The sequence below is a fragment of the Lissotriton helveticus genome, chromosome 5_1 (assembly GCF_964261635.1).
Source record: "Lissotriton helveticus chromosome 5_1, aLisHel1.1, whole genome shotgun sequence".
Taxonomy (NCBI): Eukaryota; Metazoa; Chordata; class Amphibia; order Caudata; family Salamandridae; genus Lissotriton; species Lissotriton helveticus.
The window spans coordinates 154749730-154774389 of NC_136065.1; the positions used below are offsets into that span (position 1 = coordinate 154749730).

A 24660-nucleotide genomic window follows, 5' to 3' on the forward strand; every position below is an offset into this window, starting at 1 on the left:
AAGGATCTTTCCAAGTTCAACAAAGATCGGAGTGATTTTGTTTGTATTTGCAGTGATTCAGCTACGTATATGAAAAAGTTGCGTGATGACCTGATAAAATCGCTACCGGAGCTGAAGTGCTTCCCTGTAAGAGATCCTTGCCACTTGTTAGATGGTATGCTGAAAACATCTTTATAATCTTCAGAGTTAATGAAGAATTCCATTAACCTTTTGGTCCATTCTGGTGCACTGTTTCGTTGTGCGTGGGAACTAAAACGCAAATATTTCTCATTTTGTGCTTTGTGTGGCATCAAAGAAGGAGTGATCCCAATTGTGTCACTTAGCTGATGGTTCTCAGTCCAAGGGGCTGTGAATGCTATATTATCCATGTGACAATCCTTTACAAAATGTTTGCTGAGTCATGATGCCAAAGGCAAGAAATGTGAGGCTCATATTGAAAGTGGTGTGAAAAAAAGCACACTGTACTGCATTCTTAGATTTTTACAGGAAAACATAACTGCTGCAGTGGACATAATAAAAAAAACTAGAGTCTGAAAACACCCTTGTCTGGCAAGTGTTCAGCATCATTGGTGTATATGTGAAACAACTCCTTGAGAGTAGGCTAGGCGACACTTTTAGTGACTTTGGAACTGCAACATGTTCCATTTTAGAGTGCCTGCCACTTGGTAAGCAAAGCAATGTTGAAGAGCAATTCAGGATCCTTTAGGTATTTAGCGGCAAACTACTGGAACAAACTCCCAGCGGATTTGCGCCTGGAACCTGAAGAAATGAGGTTTCGAGCGAAATTAAAAACCCACCTCTATGTTAGATAAATGCCTGCCTGGCAGCTGTTCTTCCCTGTTTGCCGCCTCTCCCACTTTTCAGCGCGGGTACACGCCAGTGTGCGTAACTCAGCGCTTTATAAATGCCCCTATTATTATTATTATTATTAGGAACTTTTATTTTACAATGTATGAGAAGATGGACTAACTCGACATTCCCAGAGTAGAAAGGGAAACCAAACTCTGTAATCCCTACATTATGGCTGCCATCTTAGACTGGTCTCTCTCTCTCTCTCTCTCTGTGCCGGCCATCCTGGACTAGTCTTTCTCACTACTTGAACACACCCTAAGAAAGCCTCATTAGGCTAATATTAATTAGCGAATGTCTGCCATTTTTGCAGTATCATACCTCCAATTGCTTTTAATGCACCGATAGTTAGCTCATATAGCATCCTAAGAAATGGCCTTTTTAGACTATTATTAATTAACGAGTGTCTGCCTTTTATTGCAGTATTATACTTCTACTTGTTTATAATGCACCGATCGTTAGCTCATATAGCACCCTAAGAAATGGCCTCTTTAGACTATCAACTAGCGAATGTATGCCTTTTATTGCAGTATTATACTTCTACTTGTTTTTAATGCACCGATCGCTAGCTCATATTGCACCCTATGCATGATTTATTTGATTGTACTGTTTGCTCCTTCTGATTTATTTGTCTGACGATGTACTGTTTGCTCATCTGATTTACCCGTCTGACTATGCTCCCTCATGTACTCCTTCTATGTAAAGCGCTCTGATATCCGCAAGGATCTTGTCCGCGCTATATAAAACTTTCAAAATAAAATAAATAAATAAATAAATGGACTGCATGATGCATAGAAATGTCCCTTCACCAACCATGGCATTTGATGTCAAAGAACCCTCACTGTGGTACTCTTACAAGTTCTAGATCCCTTCCATAAAGGGGAATTTTCTCTGTAGTTTTAAAAGTGCTGCTTCATTTTTGACCACTTCAATAACTCTTGAGGGCATAAGCGCCCAGTTCAACGTAAATGTTGCAGAACCTGCCCAGGGAATCTCATTCTTCAAGTGCACCAGTATTGGCATGGAAAGCTATGTCAGGGGCCAGAGTTAGCAAATTGTGTACTGGCCATTTTGGAGTTGCCCATCTCAAGTACCAGTGTTGAGAGGGCCTTTTCACAGAAAAAGTTTTACATGGGAAGAAAAGAGCGAGCGCACATGAACAAAGACTCACTGAGGAAATACTGTATGGTGTACTGCAATAAGTTTGATTTGAAAAAATTTATTTGGACCCCATATACACTGTACGTACACTATATACCATGCACAGTCAGTGCAGAAAGCAAGCAATAATAAAAGCAACACTTTCCGTAAACACCGAAAAAACACTGTTTCTGTTGTATTTAAAGGCGCAGAAATGTGTAACCACTGATAACCACTGTTTTTTTAAGGTATTGAAAACACTGAAAAAACCCCACCAGAATTTACCCAAAATAGAAACAGAAAACAGGAAAGCCTATAAATAATGTATTAGCACTAATTCAACCAAGCACCATATATAGCACACAGAATTTCCTTCCAAAAGCGTTGAGTACATTTGGCTTCAAATAGGTCTGAGTAAAATTAATAAAATTGGTAGACATTATTTTATTAATTGATATATATCAAACCCCACCAGAAACCTCGGCATACTCCTGGACTGCAAACTGATGATGAAGTCCTAGAACAAAGCAGTCTCTTCTGCTTGCTTTCTCACACTTCGCCTGTTACAAAAAGTCTTCAAATGGCTCCTCATCATGGACGTACAGTCACTCAGGCCCTGATCAAAAGCAGATTAGACTAGGGTGGAGCACTCTATGCTGGGATCACCACACACCTTTGGCAGAGACACCAGACCGTACAGAACTCCGCTGCCAGATTCATCCTTCACTTTCCCAGATGGACCCACATCACCCCCCACCTCAGAAAACTCCATTGGCTCCCTATTAAAAAGAGATGTCAATTCAAGCTGATGAGCCACACCTACACAGCCTACATCAATCACCACCTGAACTTCCGCAATCCTACCAGACAACTACGCTCTGCCTACTCTGACTCGCCCATACCCCTGGCATACACTGAAGCAACAATGGAGGATGCTCCTTTTCCTACCTCACAGCAAAAATCTAGAGTGACCTTCCTCTGGAGCTATGGACAACCACCTATCTACTGGAATTCCGGAGAGCACTGTTCGATTGAGCCACCTGAACCATCATGACCCTCAAGCACCTGGATACCCTCTTGTGTGATTATTTGCACTATATAAATCCACTGATTGATTGATTGATTGATTGATTGATTGACATATCCCATAATATAGTTGCCATAGGATACGTTTGAAAATAATACATTTCTGACCATATTAATATTTTAATATTTATGATGCAATACATATATTGTTGTCATTCAGCTTTATCATTGTTTGTGTAGCTTTCAACTGTTGTAGTAACTTGATCTTCCCCTAAACTACCTGTTTTAGAGTTTTTGAGAATTAACTTTGTGTCACACATGGTTAAACATTGTCAGCACTACAATACCAGATCCAGCCTCTATGTGCACTACACAGAAGCTATTTTTTTTAAAAGCTCTTGCCTGAAAGGAGATTTGGAAGGACTAAGCAGGTGAATGATGAACTGTAAAGCACTTGGGAAACTTCAATAGATCATGTGAAGAGTTTGTTCTCGTTCTGGGGCCAGCCCATTGGTGTCTGTTACATAGTTTAAGCAGAACCTTTTTTGTGTCTTCCATTGTACTGGTTTATTGTTCATTTTTCTTTGATTACATTGATTGCTTTTTTTATTTGAAAATCCTTGTTATTCCTTTACTCTGAATACATGATCATCAGGTTTGCCTTCCTCAGATTGTTCTTAAGCTCACTGGTCTCTATCTAGGTGACCACATTGGTGAGCAGTTCAAAAAAGCCACTTCAGTCACTAGACCGCCACAGGATAATACATTGAGCAAGATCTCATCGGAATACTGATTGCACAGTAGACTATGTTTTAACAGTATATTAACCAGTGAGGTGCTGTATACATTGAACAACACATATGGCTGCACAGACATTTGCAAACCCAAATTTGGGAGGGCAGTAATATCTTTAAAACCTGTATCTGCCTTTTGCATTCTGCAATGCTGAAACAACATGAACCATTACAAAATTATATCCCAGTACCACCAGAAGACCCAACATAGTAACACCACAAAGCACTATCAATAATACTGGATGCCTCAGATAGGGTCAACATGGAAAGTGCTGATGTACAACCATACATAGCCATAAGTAAATCCTTTGGCATGCATACCATGGCAGGCTCATATTGAACAGCCCTGAAGTCTACCTTAGAGGCATCAATGACTCCAACTTTGATTGACATCTTACTAACCAGGCCAAAACCACATTTCCCAACAACAGGATTGAAAAAGCCGGATTGTAATTGATAGTTGGCTAACACGATAATATCAAAAGCTGCTTCATTCATTTTCATTCAACACCAAAAAAATCCTTTCTTCGAAGTACATTAGAATAAGGGATACAAGATTAGTTCTTAAACTAAACAAAAAATATTTTGGGTTAAATTAATCAATTAATTAATGTGAGGTGATGCTTTTACATCTCACCTGCAATCCAACTGGGCCAGGAGGACCAGGGAAACCACGTGGACCTTCATCACCTTTTTGGCCAAAGAGACCCTGCTGTCCTCTAGGTCCTGGTTCACCATCAGCTCCCTGGAGGAAAATAATTTTTAAAGATTCAATATTTTATTAACTATTAATGGCAAGTAATTTTCAATTTTTGGTCAGTCTGGATATGTGAAGAAACAGAAAACCACATTACTTACTGAAGGACCTGGCTGGCCAATAGGACCTTGAGGGCCAGTTGGACCGGGAGGACCCTAGAAAGAAGGCACAAAATCAGTGATCTTTTGATCAGCTTGGCACAGTGATAGGCTAAAGCAGTGCATATATGTTTACCAGTACTAAGCATGAATAATAATCTCGAGCGACAACATCTTAGAAACAATTGTCCATATTCATCTCATTATAAAGGGATGCTAGAAGTGTATTCTTTGATACATAACTAATTTTCCCATGGACCCCTAAAATGCGTGTGCATAAAAACTGCTTGCTTGATTTAATGGACATGCAAACCAAAAATGAAAGGAATAGAGATTTGGGTATCACAGCTGACGTGACCTGGTTTCCATTTAGGATACAGCTCCAAATCCTGACCAGACGCTGTGGGGGTAGGTCTTTACGGCTGTGACCGCGCGCCGTTTTGTGTACCTTACTCAAAGGTGCAGGTTCCACGGGAGCTGACTGCGGGGGCACCTTAGGGAAATCCTTAGGGTTGCGCCATTAAGGGCAGGACCAATCGGCCTGCTTAATCATTGACCTCAAGACACAAGGTTGTATTTCTTGATTCACTGTGTAGTACATTGCACTTAGGTCCTGACGAATTGCTTAATATACAAGAAACATGTTGACCTGATCAGAGGGTAGTAGATTTTCCACTGTGAACCTTACACCAGTATAGATCTCCCCTCCCACCTTTTAACCAAGGTAGTCAACCACACAAATAAAATTCCCATTGGATTGATTAACCTTTATTAACTCACATTCACTTCACGACTACACATTCACCCGCGATTACCTTTCCCCTCTTACACGCATGCAAAATATGGCAGGAACAAAAGATCTCCGGTAAAGAGCCCCTTCGCGGGTGCCCGTCAGACATTGCAGCGCCAGTCTGACGAGGAGCAGAACCCATATGATGAAGCATGACACCTAGCTTGCTGGGTGTGTGAGGGTTTTAGTTCCGAAAAGGGAAATTCCCCGCCCTTTTACCTGTTCCTTTATCTACGCTAGTCTCACACTCGTACTCACATTGGGGAACTTTGTACCCTTCTTGTGCTACTGAAGGAAGAAGAATGACACATACTGTGATCATAAAATTACACCATTTATGCATAGAGGAAATGTGGAATGTGGTGAGAGGGATGAAGGCCAAAACGTATGTGCGATAGATAAAAACACATGGACCAATACAAAGCATCAGATAAAGCATACAATTTAAATGGAAATCGAGCAGGAGGTATAAGCAGAAATTTAGAAACTGGCACGTGATACGACAGCCACAAATGGATCGATGTGAACAGACAATGTGCTGATCAACAGCGGCATTTGCTTCTTCATATACTTATAAATAAAGGTGTGAATAGGCCCTGAAGTGTCCAACTCCCTATCAGTAAAACAGCGTAGCTGGCATAATGTTTCTAATTGTGCTAATTGTACATGAATATTTTTTTAATATTCAAATTGTATTCCCATTTTACATGTGTGGCCAATTCACAAAGACATTTATGAGTAAGTGATGTAGTATTACTGTATTACAACGTTAAGTAGTTTTTAAAGTATTTGTGAATTGGCTCCAGTGCATAGCAGGCAGTGCAAATGGAAACTGACAAAGGACAAATCAGCTGTGTGGTGAGATCCTCAATGGCTGCATCTGCAGTAAAGGTCAGATGGGATAATGTGAGGGCTCACTTTCTACCAACAAAGTACAGCAATCAAAAGCTCACTAACTGAGGGAAAGTGCAAATCCAAAACCATGGTGATCACATGATCTTAAGGACTCTTTGTCATGACCTGTTTAAGAACTCATACTAATAGGAAACTTTTACATCTCTATGCTTAGGTTACTGGTTCTATTTAAGACTGATTATTAAACTATCAAAGGTAACAAACCAAAAGAATATAGAGAAGTTATGAAGATATGATTCCATGCATCTGCCTATAGCAGCATTTAATTATATAATTGCAAGGCTTACCTGTTCCCCTTTGTCTCCTTTGCCTCCCTTCTGGCCTGGCTCTCCAATTTCCCCCTGGAAGATAATAAACAGAAAGCATTCAGTTATTACTAACTATTTTGTAATGTTTATTGCACAACTGAGAAACTCATCAAGATATGTTTAACTGCCTTGATAGCTATTATGAAACCAAGCTTATTTTTTATGTAGAGCCATATGTCTCTAGCAAAACAGCACTTTTTTAATGCAGGAGTTGGCACATTTTTGTCAGTTCAGAACACTGTTACAAATCTTTTTTAATTTTAACAAGAGAAGTAAAGAATAAGATTTGCTTTTGCAGGTAAAAGATGACCTTACTTTGTCACCATCTTCCCCGGGAGGGCCTACAGGTCCTGCTGGTCCTGGGAGACCCACAGGGCCCTGGATGCCATCACGACCAGAAGGACCCTGTGGACCTTTCTCTCCCTAAAAAGAAGAAACAAGAAAATGTGGTTAGTAATTCTTTAATCTAGACTTTCGAACAGCTTTGGTGGTACCTTTTAAACACAAGTACACAGTACACATAGAGAGTACTGAACTTAATGTCTGGTCTCTCAAGAAACAAGTACCACATGGTGACACCTGTCACATATATCTCAATCATGATAAGGACCCAAAAATAATATAAAAAGGCAGACCTAGCAGAAGAAATATATGATATGAAAATTGTTTAAAGGGCTAATATACAATTGCTTTAGTATACAGTGCCTGGCTATTCAAGGGCCTCTTACCCACCCGAAAGATTCAGAGCCAAAAATACAAAGCAAATGGACATTATATATGGGAGAATGTACATTAAAATGATATTGCAATTCAATACATATATCTGTGACCATATGTAGGAATGAGTACAAAGCATAGTATGTTTATAAAGTCATTGGACTCTGAGGTAATAATTTGCAATTTCCCTATATGCTAAAGTGTGAGGGCATATATAGGCACATGCATCAAAAGAAAAACCGGTCGCAAACGGGCAGATTCTCAGAATCTGCCCTTTTGCGACTGGTATTTTTGCATTTGGGATGCAATTTAAGTAATCTCTAAATTGTGATTACTTAAATTGCGTTTGCATTTAAGGAATCGCAAATTGAGATTCCTTAAATGCAATGCATTAAAGTAAAAAAATCAGCAATTTCGCTAATAGGGGACGCAAATTACCATGAAGTTGAACTTCACGGTAATTTGCAAACACATTGAAAAATGTACTTTTGTGCATTTTTCAAAGTTTCATGTTGCGCACACACATGCCCTTTGGGCATGTGTGTGTGCAATATATGTGCACAGATCAATGTCAGGAGTGCAACAGGGTGTCCTTTTGACACCCTTGCACCCTGAAATTGCATGCGCAATTTGCGAGGACCTATTGGCCCATAGGAATGAATGGGAAGCCATTCCTTATTTGCGACTTGCAATTTGCGAGTCGCAAATAAGGAATGTGTAGGAATCGCTATTTTTACAGCAATTCCTAAATGCATAGGCTTTTGCGAGTCCTTAATTGCGATTCCTTAATTATCGCAATTAAGGACTTGCAAAATTCTACCTTGATGCATGTGCCTGTTTATTCCTTATAACATAGTCATGTCATCTCCCATTCCTAGCCCTCTTTTAAATACTATGGTCCCATGCTCTTTCTTATGAAACATATATTATGGTTTCAAATCCATACAATCAATTTGGACTGTGTACAGAAACACAAATATAAAACTTACATTAGTTAATTAGATAGGCAAATAGATTAGAAGAATGTGCAGGAAAGCTAGGTATACCTTTTACTCTCTAAACAGCACTTGTAACTCGAATCAGTTACCTGCCTGTACACTGTGAGCTGGCCCACATGGCAAGCTCTGCGATGTCACAACTGAACTATGGTAACTTATTATAGTGGAACAACACTGTAGTTTAATAGTTGTGTAGTAATGTCATATTTTGATTATGACTTCAATCTTACATTTACTATAATTAGATATTTCTCTTGACTGTTTTCTATTTCTAACAACAGTCATAGCAGCTCTTAAAATCATCCTACTGTGCTCATTTCATTGGCCTCAGTGGATGACACGCCAAACCAACCAAGTAGAGCTCAAAACGTTCATGCTTTGAGACTATACACTGATTTTTGTGACCTATTCGTCACTCCGTTGAGTGATCTGCTTCATGCAAACTGCTTCTGTGCAGTGGGCAGTGGGGTGGGTTGGGATTAGGAGGACAGAGATGTTGAAGCAGGAATGGGGGACAAAAGAAAGTAATATATTTTCTATGTGGCACTGTGCATGTATTGACCTACATTCTTAATACCAAAGGCTCAATACACCTTGAAAAACCCAGTTCATGAAGATCACTCCTCAAAAGAAAGCCAGTCGCAGCAGGAAAACCCTAGCAAGGCGTATTCCCATGAATGTCACTTTATGGTGCTAGAAGTGATCTTGGACCCATGGTCTATCATATGAGGCAGCCAAGGAAACAGTAAACAGAACAAAAACTCAGAGGATGAATGATGAGCATGACTGGCACGCTTCATGGGCCAGCACATGACTGGGATGATTTGTATATGATTAGCGCTACCTCATCCAATGCCACAGCCTATCAAGGAACATAGAGCAGGAGGTGAAGACCATAATAAATTTCATATGCAGCAGCAGAGAATGGGTGGTTGAGACATGGATGTACATAATATTTCTATTATGTCTGGCTATGGGCCCAAGCTAGAGGATAAAAAATTAAACCAAGGCAATAAAACCAAATGGCTTTGTTCCATTAAAATAGGAGATAAACCAAGAATAATTTAGATTCTATTTTCTTCTTTATTCTTATAGACAAGACACTATTATTCATAGTTCTGGTGAACGGAAATTTGGAATTGAGATTATTCAAAATATGTCTAGTCTATGAATCCCGTACGTCACTCGGTATATACACAGTCTACAGCTAGTCTTTGATATGGAAGTGGTAACATGGTGCTAATCCACACTGTGTCACTGAGAATAGCCAGTAACAAGTGGATATTAGTTCTTGGTGACATGTGCAAGAGTGCAAGGGTTATATTGATGCTTTTGGTACTGCCAATAGACACCTCTTTCATTCAGATGCACAATGCACATCCAGTCAAATTTCCATCTGTACCTGCCAGAGGTATCCGATGCACCTCCACTAACCCTGCAGTGCAAGTGGGCACCCACTGAAGCTACCCAAATCTCGACAGTTCTGTCTCACTTCACTAGACACAATAATTAAAACTGAAGGCACCCAGGTACTGTTATGAGATGGAACATACTGCAATAAACGCAAAGGTGTGTTGAAGACAGCATACGTATGGTTGAGAAGTTACAGGAGAATGCCTTGAAACTATTTTACAAAGCCAGGTAAAGTGACTACTGATCAATGCCTAAGCCTCTATCTAATTATAAATAAATATACGGTCGCCCAAGCAGGTTTCCTGCACCTTGCATGTATGAACCTCACGCCTGCATTTGACAGGGTCAACTGGAAAAAGTTGTGGAATCTGGTCCTGGGGATGGGCATGGAATCAGAAATAGTACTTCTTTTACCAAACTTCCATGTTAGTACATCAGCTGCTGTTAGGTACTCACGGGGAATCTTACTGAGAATTTTCGTACCACAAGGGGTGTGCGTCAGGGCTGCATACTTGCGCCTTTTCTGTTCACCCTTTCTATCAATGGGCTGGAACTAGCCATGCTCTCAGTGAAGACTGATTGCTCCAGGGTGGGCAGAAGATTGATGCCTGTCTTCTTATATGCCTATAATGCGGAGTTTATGGTACACACTGCGGTGGGTCTTCAGTTATTATTATTAGGGGCGTACGTCTAATTCTAGCCCATGGTATAGTGAGTCATTGAGAGCTATGAGGTAGGAATGTAAGAGGGCAGAGCGGGTATGGAGAAGGGAGTACAACAGTGAAGATAAAATAAAATACTTGATTAAAATAAAGCAGTAACATAAAGCTATCTGCTCTGCACATGCCGCATTTTATGCGGAAGAGATTAAAAATAGCTCGAACCCTACCAAATGTATTTTTAAAATTGTAAATAATCTTAAGAGTGACACAGTCACTTCTTCTATTATTACATCCGCTCAGCAATGTGAGGAACTTGCTACCTTTTTCATTGAAAAAGTCCAAAAAATGGATCAATCTTTGCCGCAGTATCATCAATCCCCATCTGCCCCTGCTGGGGAAAAGGCTGAGGGCCCTACTCTGGCTTTAATACCAGAGATGTCTAGTGAAGATCTCACTAGGTTATGTGGCAAAATCAAATCAGGGTCCCCGCTAGATCCTATGAAACCAGCACAATTTATCGAATCTCTAGTGCTTTTCCAACAGTCGCTAGGCGAGATAACTAACCTGTCCTTCTCCATGGCCGTTGTTCCGGAGACCTGGAAGCAGGCCTGGGTCTCTCCTATCATTAAGAAACCCACGTTGGACCCTTCAAAACCAGAGAACTTTTGACCTATTTCTCTCCTCCCGTGGGTGGCGAAGATTGCTGAGGCTCATGTGAATAATGTGTTATCTCAATACATGAGCCTCCATAATATTCTGGATCCATCTCAGAATGGCTTTAGACCTGGCCATAGTACCGAATCCGCCCTATTAGCCACATCTGAACATCTGCGATTGATTTTGGATGCCGGTCAGAGTGCAGCGCTGATCCTGTTGGATCTCAGCGCTGCCTTTCATATCACATGCCATTCTTTTACATCGCTTAGAGGCAATAGGGATTACCGGATCTGCATTGGAATGGTTTAGGTCATTTCTGAGGGACAGATCCTTTCGGGTTTTGGCACCGCCATTTCTTTCTCAAATTCATCCCATAGGCCAGGGGGTTCCACAAGGCTCAGCGCTAAGCCCGTCTCTGTTCAACCTATATGTCCAGCCACTGTCGGCTGTGGCAAAGAACTGGGACCTAACGATGTTATCATATGCCGACGATACCCAGCTTGTGATCACTCTAGCTGAGGGGCCATCTACATCGGCCACTAGGTTCAGAGACGGGCTGACAGCTGTGGCCCCATGGATGGCAGATAACTGTCTTCAGCTTAATGCGACCAAGACTGAGGTCCTGCTGCTGGGGAAAAACACCAACCTCTGGAATGCGCATTGGTGGCCGGACTCCTTGGGGACTATGCCTATACCTAAGACCTTAGCTAAGAACTTAGGAGTTTGGATGGACTCCTCGCTTAGCTTTCAGACCCACACTAAGAGAGTGGCTGCCACGTGTATGGGCTTGTTAAGAGGCCTTAATCCTCTTTTGAAGTTCTTTGAACTAGCAGTGCGACAGCTTATTGTTCAATCTACTATCCTGTCTCGATTGGACTACGCTAGTGTGCTACTCCTAGGGGCCAATAATGCCGAGACTCAACGACTCCAACGAGTCCAAAATCTGGCAGCTAGGATGTTGGTGGGGCTTCCCCGCCGATGTTCGGTCAGATCCACCATCAAGGGATTACATTGGCTTCCAATTTCTGCCCGGATTCAGTTTAAAGCTCTGTGTCTGGTGTTTAAGATTGTCAAACTTGGAAGCCCAGAACTTCTATGCACCCTTCTGACCCCATATGTCCCTCACCGTAACCTACGCTCACTAGGACAACACCTGGTGACGGTACCACGGATTAAACTCAGCCGCATCGGTGGCTGCTCATTTAGATATATGGCGGCCAAGCTATGGAACTCCTTGCCGGCCCATATCCGGGGAATGGAGGATGTGTTAGTCTTCAGGAAAGCAATTAAAACCCTCATCTTCCCTTCAACATAGCCTTTGGATGTTGTTTGGTGAGCTCTCAGGGGATTTCTGTTCCAGTTAGATTTGTCAGCGCCGGGACGCCTCTTTGCTGGGGCAGCTGTGCGCTTTAAAAAACATGTAACATAACATAACATAACATAAGTTCACCTCCTTTATGGGCAGTTTAGACTTTGAGGTCATTTTTACGAAATTATGTCATGTTTTCCGAACCACAGTCCACCAGCTTTAAAACATTTTAGGGAGACACACACTGTCCCACCTTTATCCTATCTTGGTGTATTATTTGGTGGTAATGTGAGCTGGAAACCACTAGTGGAGTGAAAGAGATGCGATCCGGTCAGGTCCACAGGGTGAGTAGTTAGTTTTTCACAGAGGTTGGGCTCATGGTCCCAGGACACCTTAGTTAAGCTCCACCAGTCTAAATGTGTTTCGAAGGTGTTAAATGGCAGTGAGGTATGGGGTTATATACATTTGTATCCTTTTTTAACTATTTATGGTGTTAAAATAAGGATGGCCTGGCTGGTCTTATGTTTTTTTTATTGTGTAAAATGTTTGTTTTACATGATTTCATTTGCTTTTATGGTGCTTTTTTTTACCTGAGTCAAGACTCATAAGGTAGCCCTGAACAGTTCTGGACACACAGTGGACCTATACCTGAGGTCTGTTGACAGATATATGCTGTCTATAATCATCACTTTTAATTGCGGTTTGAATTTGCGGTCAATCCTTTATATTATGAAATGCTTGCACACATAAGTACTGTATACATAATGAATTGTATTCTGTGTTGTGTTTTTTTTCATTTATGCCCTAGTTAGGCCGAATAATGAATAATTGATTGATTGATATGGCTGACCAATAATCTTCTAATATGTCCATGGTAGGCACCGGACGCCACCACAGATTAAGGACCAAGACTGAATCATCACATGTATTCTTAGTACCGTCTCATTCATTGTTAAGGAGACTAGAGAATGTTTAACCTTTGCTGTCCACCTCTTACTTAAATACAGTAGTCCAGGCTCCTCCTTCTGATAGCGGCTTCAAGGCATCGTTCACTGCCATAGATCACCATTATTGAGCTCCATATATATTCATCACAGATGGACTAGCCTTCTTTCAGCATTCCCTGCTTCAATGGACTCATACATTACAAAAAAGGTATATATAACATATATTGTGTATTAACATTAAGGTTGTACCTTCTGCATATTTACCAATCAAAACCTATTGACGTGTCTCCTATTTGAAAATGTTTTAACCACTTTTCATATTTAGAATGCTCTCCATTTTGTAAACGTCATCTAACTTTTCAAACAAGAAATTACAATAATATTGCAATGTTCTGGTGTATTCCCATAAGTAAAGGTGTAACTCAAGACATTCTCTTTTACTTTTGCCCAATAATAAAATGCAAGAGCTAACTTGTGCTGCTGTCAGAAGTCATTTTCTCTACTCTTCTGATGCCAGGGTCTGAGACACTTCATAAAATGTATGGCAACCCAGGCCAGGGCAATTATAATACAAAAATATATATAATGGAAGAAACGGGTTCACCATCGGCAACTGCAACATTTATTAAGGGGCATTATATTTTATTTTGCAAAGAATAGACTGCTCTTGGAGGTAGGCCTTTTAATCCCATCCAGTACAGTGTATGGAACAGCCTTCAATTGAACTGTGACCTCCTATAAACCCATCTTCTTTCTATTAGGAAGTCATTCCTGTTGCTACCCCAGAAGAGTCAAGTGCATGCATGTTTGATAATGGAAGTTTACATCAACATTGGTCACAGGGAGGGATATGGGCTATACAGATGTTACAGGATTAATTTCCTTTTCAATTTTGAATAGGAAGGGTTTTGGCAAGAATAGGCTAGACAATACTAGTCAAATGGACACCGCATGTAGCATGTGAATCTGCTATATTCACAATTAGCCATAAATGGCAGCTTTCAGAGGTATTTAGAGCCTACATTGCAACTAACATTTATTCATGGAACGTACAATTTTTATATATGCTTATATCAATTATCTTCCTAGCAGAAGGTCAATAATTCTATGACATTGAAGCCAACTCTTTGTTGCTGGTCTTTTGATTCAATGATTTTCAGAAATGTATGTAGGAGAGCAGGGAAGAGTGCATGTCAATAGTCTCACCCTTAAGAGACAGACATTTCCCCCGCCTCTGCACTTCTTAGGAGACAGGAAAATACATCAAATATTTATATGCACTGTAAATGGAAAGCAAGTAATGCCAAAGCAAATTTGCTCATCCTGGTTGAGCTGAGTTACATCATGCACTTGAGCGCACTGCTGCACACAGAGCTTGTCGCATCAAACTGCTCGTTCGATGCAAACTCAGTGTTAAAATTGTCAGGCTGGGAGAGCTTTAAAGCAGTCATCACTTAGCACACCAGAATTGTATGAGATAAGTGCTAATAAGGGTTTAATGCTTCCAATAAGAAGACAGCAAATGTCTCAATTGTTTCACTGAGCAAACGAAGTGTGATAGAGACTGCTGCGTGGGCCCTCGTCACGAGTGTTGGAGCGGCTGGTAAAACTGAACCAGTAAAAATACATCACTGCACATACTGTCTTTCTCCTGGGCCCTCTTACATCCCTAGTCTGCATTTCCCATATGGAATGAGGAATAACAGGTGGTCCCGGCCACAAGTACCTCCTGACGAAATTTGCACAGGAAATAAATGCAGTGTCCATACAAACTTTCTGTACAATATGTGACATTGAATGGGGCACAAAAGATGTTTTAGCACTTGGCAACATTATCAGACCTCTCATAATGTGTTCCATAGTGCTAAGTGTGCCTCATATTAATAATGAATTCACCGTAAGCAATACAACACTATTGTACGGTGCATTGCTTTTCTGTCAATAACCTTGTGTGAATTTCACCTCCTACATAATTCTCTCTTAAAGGTGTACATTGTTTTTGTTGGCCACCCGAATTGACCCACTAATTCTCCCACCCCTGTCTCAGGGGTCTAACACTTTTAGTTCTTATAAGCCTTTCAGTAGCAAGATTAGATCAGAATGTGCAATTGGTTGTACTACTCTGTATAGTGCTTTGGTAAAATTAATACAACATCCCCGCTCTATGGTAGGTTGCACACTTTAGAGGGATCACTAATTATGTCATGTTTGCATCAGAATACACTAATTACACAAGAATTGCTGAAAGCACATCACATACCAGGGCATTCTGTTTTAACACATTCTTTCCACTTTGCACTGCTACTCCTAAATATTTAAGTGCAGACAGCTGAAGAGGCAATCCTCACCTGATTGCTCAGAAACACAGGGAGTATATTACCCATAACTTACCGGAGCCCCCTTTTCACCAGAAGGTCCAGGAGGACCCTGCGGTCCTGGTCGGCCGGGCTGACCAATCGGGCCAGCTGGTCCTGAAGCTCCTCGTTCACCAGGGGAACCCTGAAGAAATATAAAAGTTCAGTGCTATAGAAGGCATGCCTGTTTCAATACATAATTCAGAAGGACACTGGTTGAATGGATACTACATTGGAAACTGTTCAGGTGTTTTTTCAAGTTCCACAGTTCATTTTAATATCAATGTTCAAACATTGTTAAAACATACAACAAGAAACAAGAACCTCTAATGAGTGACCCTTTCTAGTTATAGGTTGAGATAAGGTCTATTTCACCGTATATCTGTATCAGATCTGTTCTATGCCTAGGGGGAATGAGCCTGGCAAGGTATGAGCTTGAGATAGTTGTAATGGAGAGGGGCATTCATAGTGAGTTTTGTTCCAGCCGACAGTCTTAGCGAGTTAAGGTCCATGGGTAGGTATATATCTCAAGGAATAGCCAGTCTATGAAGAGCAGATTCAGGATGACAAATCACAGCAATGTAATGTATCTGATAAGGAGTCTCTGCAGTGCAATTTCACATTAAGGCCTACTCCATATTAAGAGCCATGCTGGATTTCAATGGCAACGTATTCTGGCAAGAGCCTTTTTTATTAAAAGTTATAGTTTGCAAAGAGATTTTGTAAGGTCTGTTCTACTTTTAGGGATGAGACCGTGATTAAGGCGAAAAAGTACCTAGTGTGTTCTTTTACACTTGGGTAAGGGTGTGATAGGTCCCAGAAAGCAAAGGACTTTGTTTCATTTTGGACTTTCTTCAGGCAGAATGACATTATGTATAGCAGGTGGTTATTGTTTATCATCCAAGAACTTCAGAATAAACATTTGTTGGGAAATGTGAAACATTTTACACCAATTATTGTGTACACAATGCAAGACTACAGCATGCACATGGTGGGAACTTGAGTGTCTGCATTTACAAAGTGCACCCGCTCTCTTGAATGGTAAAAAGGATCCTAGCAAAACTCTCTTGCAAACTATTAAAAAACTAAGTATTATTACTGTTACTTACTGCTGGGCCAGGTGGGCCGGGAGGGCCTTCATTTCCTTTCAGTCCAACTGTGCCCTGAAATCAGGCAATACAAAGTTAGATTTACCAGAGTAGAAACAATAAGCTCTTACAAATGGTCAGAAAAGGAAAACCTTTACATACAATGGGACCAGGAAGACCCCGTTCACCAGTAAATCCCCTCAATCCCGGAGGACCATCCTTTCCAGGTAGACCGGCAGGGCCAGGATCTCCCTGTAATGAAGAATAAGCATTGTTTAGACATATTCAGAATAGAATTCCAACTGCTTCCCTACTACTATAGGTCTAGAAATGTGACAATACCAAGAACACTATAACAGATACAACAGCAGCCGAGGTGGCAGCAATATGTATTGTTTCTCTTCAACTACCACTTCTAGATGTATGCATCAAACCTTTGTAAACATTAATTTGCCTACCCTTTTCACCCAGACCATTTCCTAAATTCCTCTACATTAACAGGTACATTGTAGTTATTTTTTTTTTAAAGTGGAACCCATGCATTTAATAAAGATTCTGTTTTAGATAAAAAGGCACTCTCCACCTATGCTCAATGGCCCAAAAATGACTGAAGTGTTTGCAATATTTAAAGACCCCAAATGGCTCAGATACATAGCCCAATCACCTCTATCAAACACAGAATAGCACCAGCATCAGGACCAACAATGGTGGTGTGAAAGCAGAGGAATTGTCTACAAATAAAAGTGAAGCATAAAAGTGCTACAAGTAGCACAATGGATTGAGAAACAATTACATTTACAATACTAATGAAAGGGCTGAATAAAATGTGGAATGACAATAAGAAAGAATAATAAAGGCTGGAACATAAGCCTTCAAACAATTGGGCCAACAACAAAGCTTATAGTGGTGTAAGGAGCTGAAAGAATAAAGGAACAAGCACAACAGTGGTCAGCAGTAAAAACACACTAAACACATTCACACATTGAACAACAGTCAAGTGATATCTATTGGCATCAGCAACTGCAATGTTCAAATGAACATAAAGAATAAACAATATTGACTTATTTTGGACTACAAAGGAATAATCTAGAAAAGGAGCAACAATTGTTACTACACAACAGTAAACAGTGACCAGGGGCAGGGTACAATTTCTCACTAAGGATCCAAAGAATGATCAAGCAAAAAAGGCAATAGAAACATGAACATTGTAAAAAGCGAGACATGGAAGAAGAAATCTGAACAAGCAAAAACGCCTTTCCAGACAAAATAGATCCTGAAGTTAGCATGATCCTTTCATAGTGGTGGCCTCTTCTGTGCATGTCTTCAGTACTAATCAAAAGTGGCATCCCCAATATTAATAGGTTTATGATGTAGCTCGGGTACTTATAATAGTAAATTGCAATCTTTATTGAGCCTCTACATACCAGGTGGCAAATCTTTATTAAATAGCATGTTTTTGTTGTCCTTGAAGTATGTGCATGCAAAGCCCAAGGACTAACAATGTAGATAGGACAGTGTAAATTAGAGTTCTCCAAAAAACAATCACTATCTTCATACCTGTACTTACATTTATCCATCATAATTGGGCCCACAGTGATGGAGTTTTGACCACTTGGTTGTAAGGAGCTTTGATGAACTACTAGCCTCTTTTCCACAATTAAATTAAGGTACCGAAATCTTACCTTTGACCCTTCCTTTCCAGCAAGTCCAGGCAGACCTTGTTCACCAGGAGGACCAGGTGGGCCTGGATGACCCCGTTCGCCCATTGGACCAGTTTCCCCAGTAGGACCCTATGGCAGCCAATAAATAACATAGCATAAGTATCAAAAGGGCTACATTAGCATAGACAAAGGTCTGGCTACTATTGTATGATATTCCGTGAGAAGAGTTCTTTCTGAATCGTAGTTAAAGTCTTACCTGAGGACCAACGACACCCGGAGGACCAGGAGGGCCAGTCTTGCCTTGGAATCCCTGTTATAGAAATAGCAAGACATGCAATTAAAGAACAATAAAACACAACGTCAATTGTGGGAATGTGGGCTCAGTCCCTCTACTACCACAATCGATGAGCTGGACATTGGATAATGTATGTTGTGCTGCTCAGTGCTTTAAAAGTTCTTCCAATTGCAGCATGGAAGGATGTCCTTTCTTCCAATACGAGGAAGAAACAGCATGCTTCATGCCCAACCTTTTCACTAATTTTCAAGGACTGACTACCTGAATGCTGATTTTCAGCCTACATAAAGCAAGATCAACATCCATAAGCCAGTGTCAACAGGAGAACTGTCTTGTAGTTGAGTCTAGAATTGGGATGACTTTATGAGTAGCATATGTTTTCTTGGGACTCATAAGCCCTTGCACTAATCCCATTACCATTGGGTGTCCCAGGTGGCTCGCCCTTGTTCCGCTTCTTTTCTCCCTCCACACTTCTTCTCTCAGAGACAACTCTTAGAGACATCGTGTTCTCATTCAACACTTCCTATCATCGCGATGCTGACCCAAATATTCTTCTCCTATCCAACCATTGCACCCTTCCTGCAATCACACCTTTCGGACTACTGGATGGCACTATGGATACTGATTCACAACTCTTCATACCTTGATGTCCTAGACTTTGCTTCGACTACTGACCCCATCCTCTTTCCCCTGAAACATCTGAAATTCTCTCCATTGCTTACAAATCTCCATGTTCTCTTTAGTCAATCCATGAGGATCAGAGAGCCTACATTACAAACACAGCCTGCTTTTAATTAATAAACATCCACTCACTCATACCATTCCATAAAGCCAAAGCATTCATTGTTATTCAGTGGATTGGACTACCTCAGGTTTGTTGGTAGTCCTCCATAATCCCAATATCACTAGTCAAGGTTTTAAATTTTGCCACTCAGACCCAGGTACACCTCACATCGGCAATTTGGTGCCTCACCACCAGACACAGAGCTAAACCCAAACTACCAACACTGGTATTCAAGTCAGTAAATGGCCAGTCCCCTAACTATCCCTCTTCCACCTTATCAGACTACACACAACAAAAGATCCACAAATCACAACCTTTCAGTATCAGTGAGAGCACCCTACACTAGAATCTATTCCACTGGTTATTCGTGCCATTCACTCTCTCCCGTAATTCAAATTGTCACTGAGAACCCATCTTGGGAAAGTGCAAAGACACAAATGATAACTGATCCACTGTTATGAAAAAAAGTTCATGCCTCCATGTGCACTTAGCTAACAGATGTTTATCTCCCCCACTCAGCTAAGACACTGCCACATTTAAGCAAAACCAAACTGTAACTTCTCTCTATATTAAATTCCTCACACTCGTTAACAAAGTAGGGCCACTATTGATATGTCCAGATGGTATAAAAAGAAGAGGGAATGAACAACCTAAGATTGTGCATATTTTTGTATCTATCTTTACTCTTTTTAATTCACAGGACCTCGCCCATTAATCTTTGTGTTTAGGCGCTGATCGAACAATCTATATACACATGCTCAGTAGGTAGGGGAAACTAAGCAAAGATGGGAAAGCTGCTTTGCTACTACAGTATCACTATTAGTGAATACATGGTTTGTCTCAAACTCTTTCGAAGTGGATGAATCAGTAAGCTAGTACACAGATGAACTCTAGCAGACAGAAGAACTCTAGGGGCCTCCTCAATGATTTCTTCTAATGCTCAAAACCTGCTTCAAAGGACTAAGGGGCATATTTACAAGGGATGTGGCGGAGCACAACATTAGCCTCCTTAGTTTAATGCTGCGCTCCACCACTTTTGAAACTCACGGCTGCAACATACTATCAACAATCTGGTGCAGCCCTCCGTTTCCCCCTGCGCTGGCGCTAAATTTAGCTGTCTAGCGCCAACACAGGCACCATTGCACCATAGTGCAAGGGTGTCTGCATTGCAGGTAAAGATTGTTTATGTGCAGGAAGGTGTCCCTACCTGCACATAAACAATCTCTCAATGGTGTTTTGTAACTTCTGTGTGTTGCTTAATGCAGCGCACATAGAAGTTGCAAAAAAGTCATTTTGTTTTAATGATTGTTTATGTGCAGGAAGAGCCATATTCCTGCACATAAACAGTCAATGTTTTCATGTGTGCTGCACAACACAGCACACATGGAAACAGCAGAAACCAGGAGAAATTAAACATTTCTCCTCGTTTCGCCAGGTTAAGACCAGGTTTTCCCTGGTCTTAATTTTGGTGCTGTTCCATAATTACGCTGTCCTTGTAAATATAAAACAGCATCAAAATCAATGAAGGTGCGGTGGACCGCACACCGCAACACTCATTGCCCTCCCCTTTCACACTAAGTATAACATGAAATGATGTCTTATTTACAAGGCAGCGTTAAGCCATGTTACTTGGCTTAACACTCCCTTGTAAATAAGGTAAAGCCCTTATCGCCACCACAACGTCCTAAAAAGTGGTGGTGATAGGGGCTTGTGAATATGCCTCTTAGGGTCTTATTTAGAGTATGGAAGATAGGTTACTCTGTCAAAACCTAGCATCCACCATGTTACAAGGGGCGGGGTACTCTGTCAAAACGGGCCGTCCGCCATGTTACAAGAGCCATAGGCTGTAATGGGTGGGGTGGGGGGTGGGGCTGCAGGGAGTAAAACTGCCTAATTTATTCCACTTGAAATGTCTAATAATTCCATAAAGAAACCCAAAAGTTTGTGAATCTGCACTTTGGGTAAAGTGCAAGATACCTGCAGGAGACTGGTTCAGATAAAGCAAATGTCTGTTAATATATTTTCCATTTGATCATGTCTCTCATGAGGAAATATTATGTCAAATTGCAATACAGCAATTGTATGAATTTTGCCAAAATAATACAAATTTCTACCTGTCACATAGAGGGTATAATTAAATACGTGCAATGCAAGTATTCCATGATTAGGTCCTGCATACATGTGTATACAAGCAAGATCCATGTGTTAGGAGGAGTGATGGAAGTTGCTTTAAATTAAAAGAAATCATGTAAGAGACCTGATCAATGTATAAATTAGAAAAAAAAATTATCACTGAAGGTTGCTGGCACAACTCATTCTCTGGCAAGACATTGTAAAACTAGGGTAAAACTATTCTTGCACTAGCCTAAGAGTGGCCTGATGGCTTCTGCTCTATCAGGCACAGAGGATATGGCACTTGCCTCACTTTGATGCGTGATCAAGAGGGAGAGATAGGACCAGAAAGCTAGTCCATGTCCCCGGGTTAATATGAGGTTTAATCAAAAAAGAGACTAGCTCAAATTATTTGCGGCAAATAATTATTAAGGGAGGGGGAAGACTCTGGTATGTTTTGTCACGGAGTGTGAACACCTGGCAAGTGTGTTCATAAAGCCCTCACCCACCAACCTAGTTGGTGGCATGCTTCATCATCGGGCCCACCCAGTAGCACCTAGCGTGCTCCGGGTGTGCTTCAACGCCTGACTACAGCGGAGCTGGTATATTGCTGAGTGTGCAGTGATGAAAGTTAAGGGAGTGATGTTAAAACGGCTGGCCGGTGGTCCCAGTACCCGAGGGTAAAATTAGACTTTAATACCTGGGCCTCCGTCAGCGGTTAAAAATAAGGCAGGGGGATGTATTGTAACTGGCACCGGTATGCGAAGGAGGCACTACAGGTCCAGAGCCGGCTCTGCCCAGAAGAACTGGTCAAGCCCTTGCCACCTCCCAACCTTGAGGTCAGACTGAGCTAAAAACTAGCGTGGTCTTGAGAAGGGAATCCCCCTCTCACACATAGATACACTTTAGGGCGTGTAGACACATAGTCTAAACTACACTCCCACTAGTTTAATTCACACTCACCTTTTATTTAGGTCCTGAAGAAAGCCAGCTCAGTCATAAGGCACTGGCTGAAACATGTTGACCCATTGGATGTGAGAGGTCGTAACTCGCCTCTTACATCCCCCTGCCTTATTTTTAACCGCTGACGGAGGCCCAGGTATTAAAGTCTAATTTTACCCTCGGGTACTGGGACCACCGGCCAGCCGTTTTAACATCACTCCCTTAACTTTCATCACGGCACACTCAGCAATATACCAGCTCCGCTGTAGTCAGGCGTTGAAGCACACCCGGAGCACGCTAGGTGCTACTGGGTGGGCCCGATGATGAAGCATGCCACCAACTAGGTTGGTGGGTGAGGGCTTTATGAACACACTTGCCAGGTGTTCACACTCCGTGACAAAACATACCAGAGTCTTCCCCCTCCCTTAATAATTATTTGCCGCAAATAATTTGAGCTAGTCTCTTTTTTGATTAAACCTCACTTGCCTCACTTTCCCACAGCATCTTCTGAAGCAGTGCGTGTTTAATTTGTCATTAAAATTAACAAATTCCATCTGGAAAACCGGTTTTCCAAGTTTCAGCTCCTCCACTATGCTTTGATGCAGACAGGAACAATCACATCACTGGCTGTGGGAAAGGTTGCAGTCACAAATATATATTCTGGTGAACATGCTCTGGTACTCATTTAGGACTGTTTGTTAAATCTTTAAACCGCATTGGATATGGTCCAAGGGCAGATCAATACCAATTAATGTAGTTTTCCCTCTGTGTAAGGGTCAGGCTATTGTTGTATAGGGGATTCTTTTTCATATCTGGTCCAAAATTTGGAAAACCTTCCAAGACTCCTTTGCATTTTGTGCTCATTGTCTGCTGACACACCCCCTGCAATGCTGGGTAAATTCTCTACAGGTCATTCATGCAACACAGTGAACTTTTAAAATTGTAACCTGTAAACATTTCCTTACTGTTTTTAAACTCAGGTAAAATGTAAACACATAAATGACAAATGTACACCTTTTACAAGGTACCTACCACCTCTGTAGCTTATTGAGGCAGCCCCAGGACCTGGTACAACAGACCACTTTGCAATGCAGTGTCTACCTATTTTGTTCCCAATTTCAATCTTTATGACCCAGACAGAAAATGTATAAAAGTGTATAAATGTAACACTTTTAATTTACTGTAATCAAAAAAGCTCAAGGCAGTGGCTAGTGTCGAGGAATGGAAGGTGTATTCTGAGTAATAATACTTTGTGATTGGCAAAAGAATAAAAATATAAGTTTAACTAACAGCCCAAACAGATGTGCTGCCACAGAAGATTTTGAGGAGAGGAGACTTGTCAGATTCTCCATCAAACTTTAAATGTACAAGTTAAATCTACACAGCACCTACCGGTTGCATAACCAGTTATGTATTCTTTTGGTAAATGGTCAGCAGAATTTACCGCGGAGGACACAGAACAAAAGATGAAAAGTACAGGCAGTCACATGGTCATTTGCAGTGCCTACAGCATGCCTCATCATAGTATACGCGAAAAGCGAATATTTATATTTCAGCAAAATGTTTGTGCCAACAGCGGAAGCCAGCAGGTGAGACAGACAGAATGGTTATAAGATGAAGAAAGAATGAGAAGAAAAGAGGTAAGCATAGAAGGGAAGAGAGTAGAATGAGAGAAGGACACATGGAGAAAAAGTGATAGCAAAGACAAAAATAAATAGAGAGAGAGTGATAACACCATAACATGAGTTTTTGTAAAGCGCACGTTCACCTCTACGGGCATCTTGGCGCCGAAATAACAGATGTTTGTTGTTACCCAACTCAATGGTACTCATTTTATCGACCCCAAATGGATGAAAGGCTGAGTGGACCCGCCGGGATTTGAACCTGTGACCATGAGGTTGAACACAGGCCCCTGCAGTAGACGCATTAGTCCACTGAGCCACCAGACCCGGCATGATGCAGACAGACAGGCTTAGGCAGGGGGATTCATTGATGAGAAATTTGGCATGAGGAAGTAAGTGTAAATCATATATATATATATAAA

At 41.2% G+C, this 24660-nt stretch overlaps 1 protein-coding gene across 2 annotated transcripts in view; it reads right to left on the reverse strand.

The window, feature by feature from the left end:
* Positions 1-24660, reverse strand: part of COL5A1 (collagen type V alpha 1 chain) — a 523191-nt gene that overhangs the window by 40960 nt on the left and 457571 nt on the right. For both annotated transcript variants that reach the window (XM_078641937.1, XM_078641938.1), the window contains exons 38-46: positions 18740-18793; positions 18505-18612; positions 16985-17074; positions 16844-16897; positions 15772-15879; positions 6993-7100; positions 6657-6710; positions 4668-4721; positions 4447-4554 (exon numbers count right to left, since the gene is read on the reverse strand). In XM_078641937.1, coding sequence (XP_078498063.1) covers positions 4447-4554; positions 4668-4721; positions 6657-6710; positions 6993-7100; positions 15772-15879; positions 16844-16897; positions 16985-17074; positions 18505-18612; positions 18740-18793 — 738 coding nt within the window. The remainder of the gene's footprint in view (positions 1-4446; positions 4555-4667; positions 4722-6656; positions 6711-6992; positions 7101-15771; positions 15880-16843; positions 16898-16984; positions 17075-18504; positions 18613-18739; positions 18794-24660) is intronic.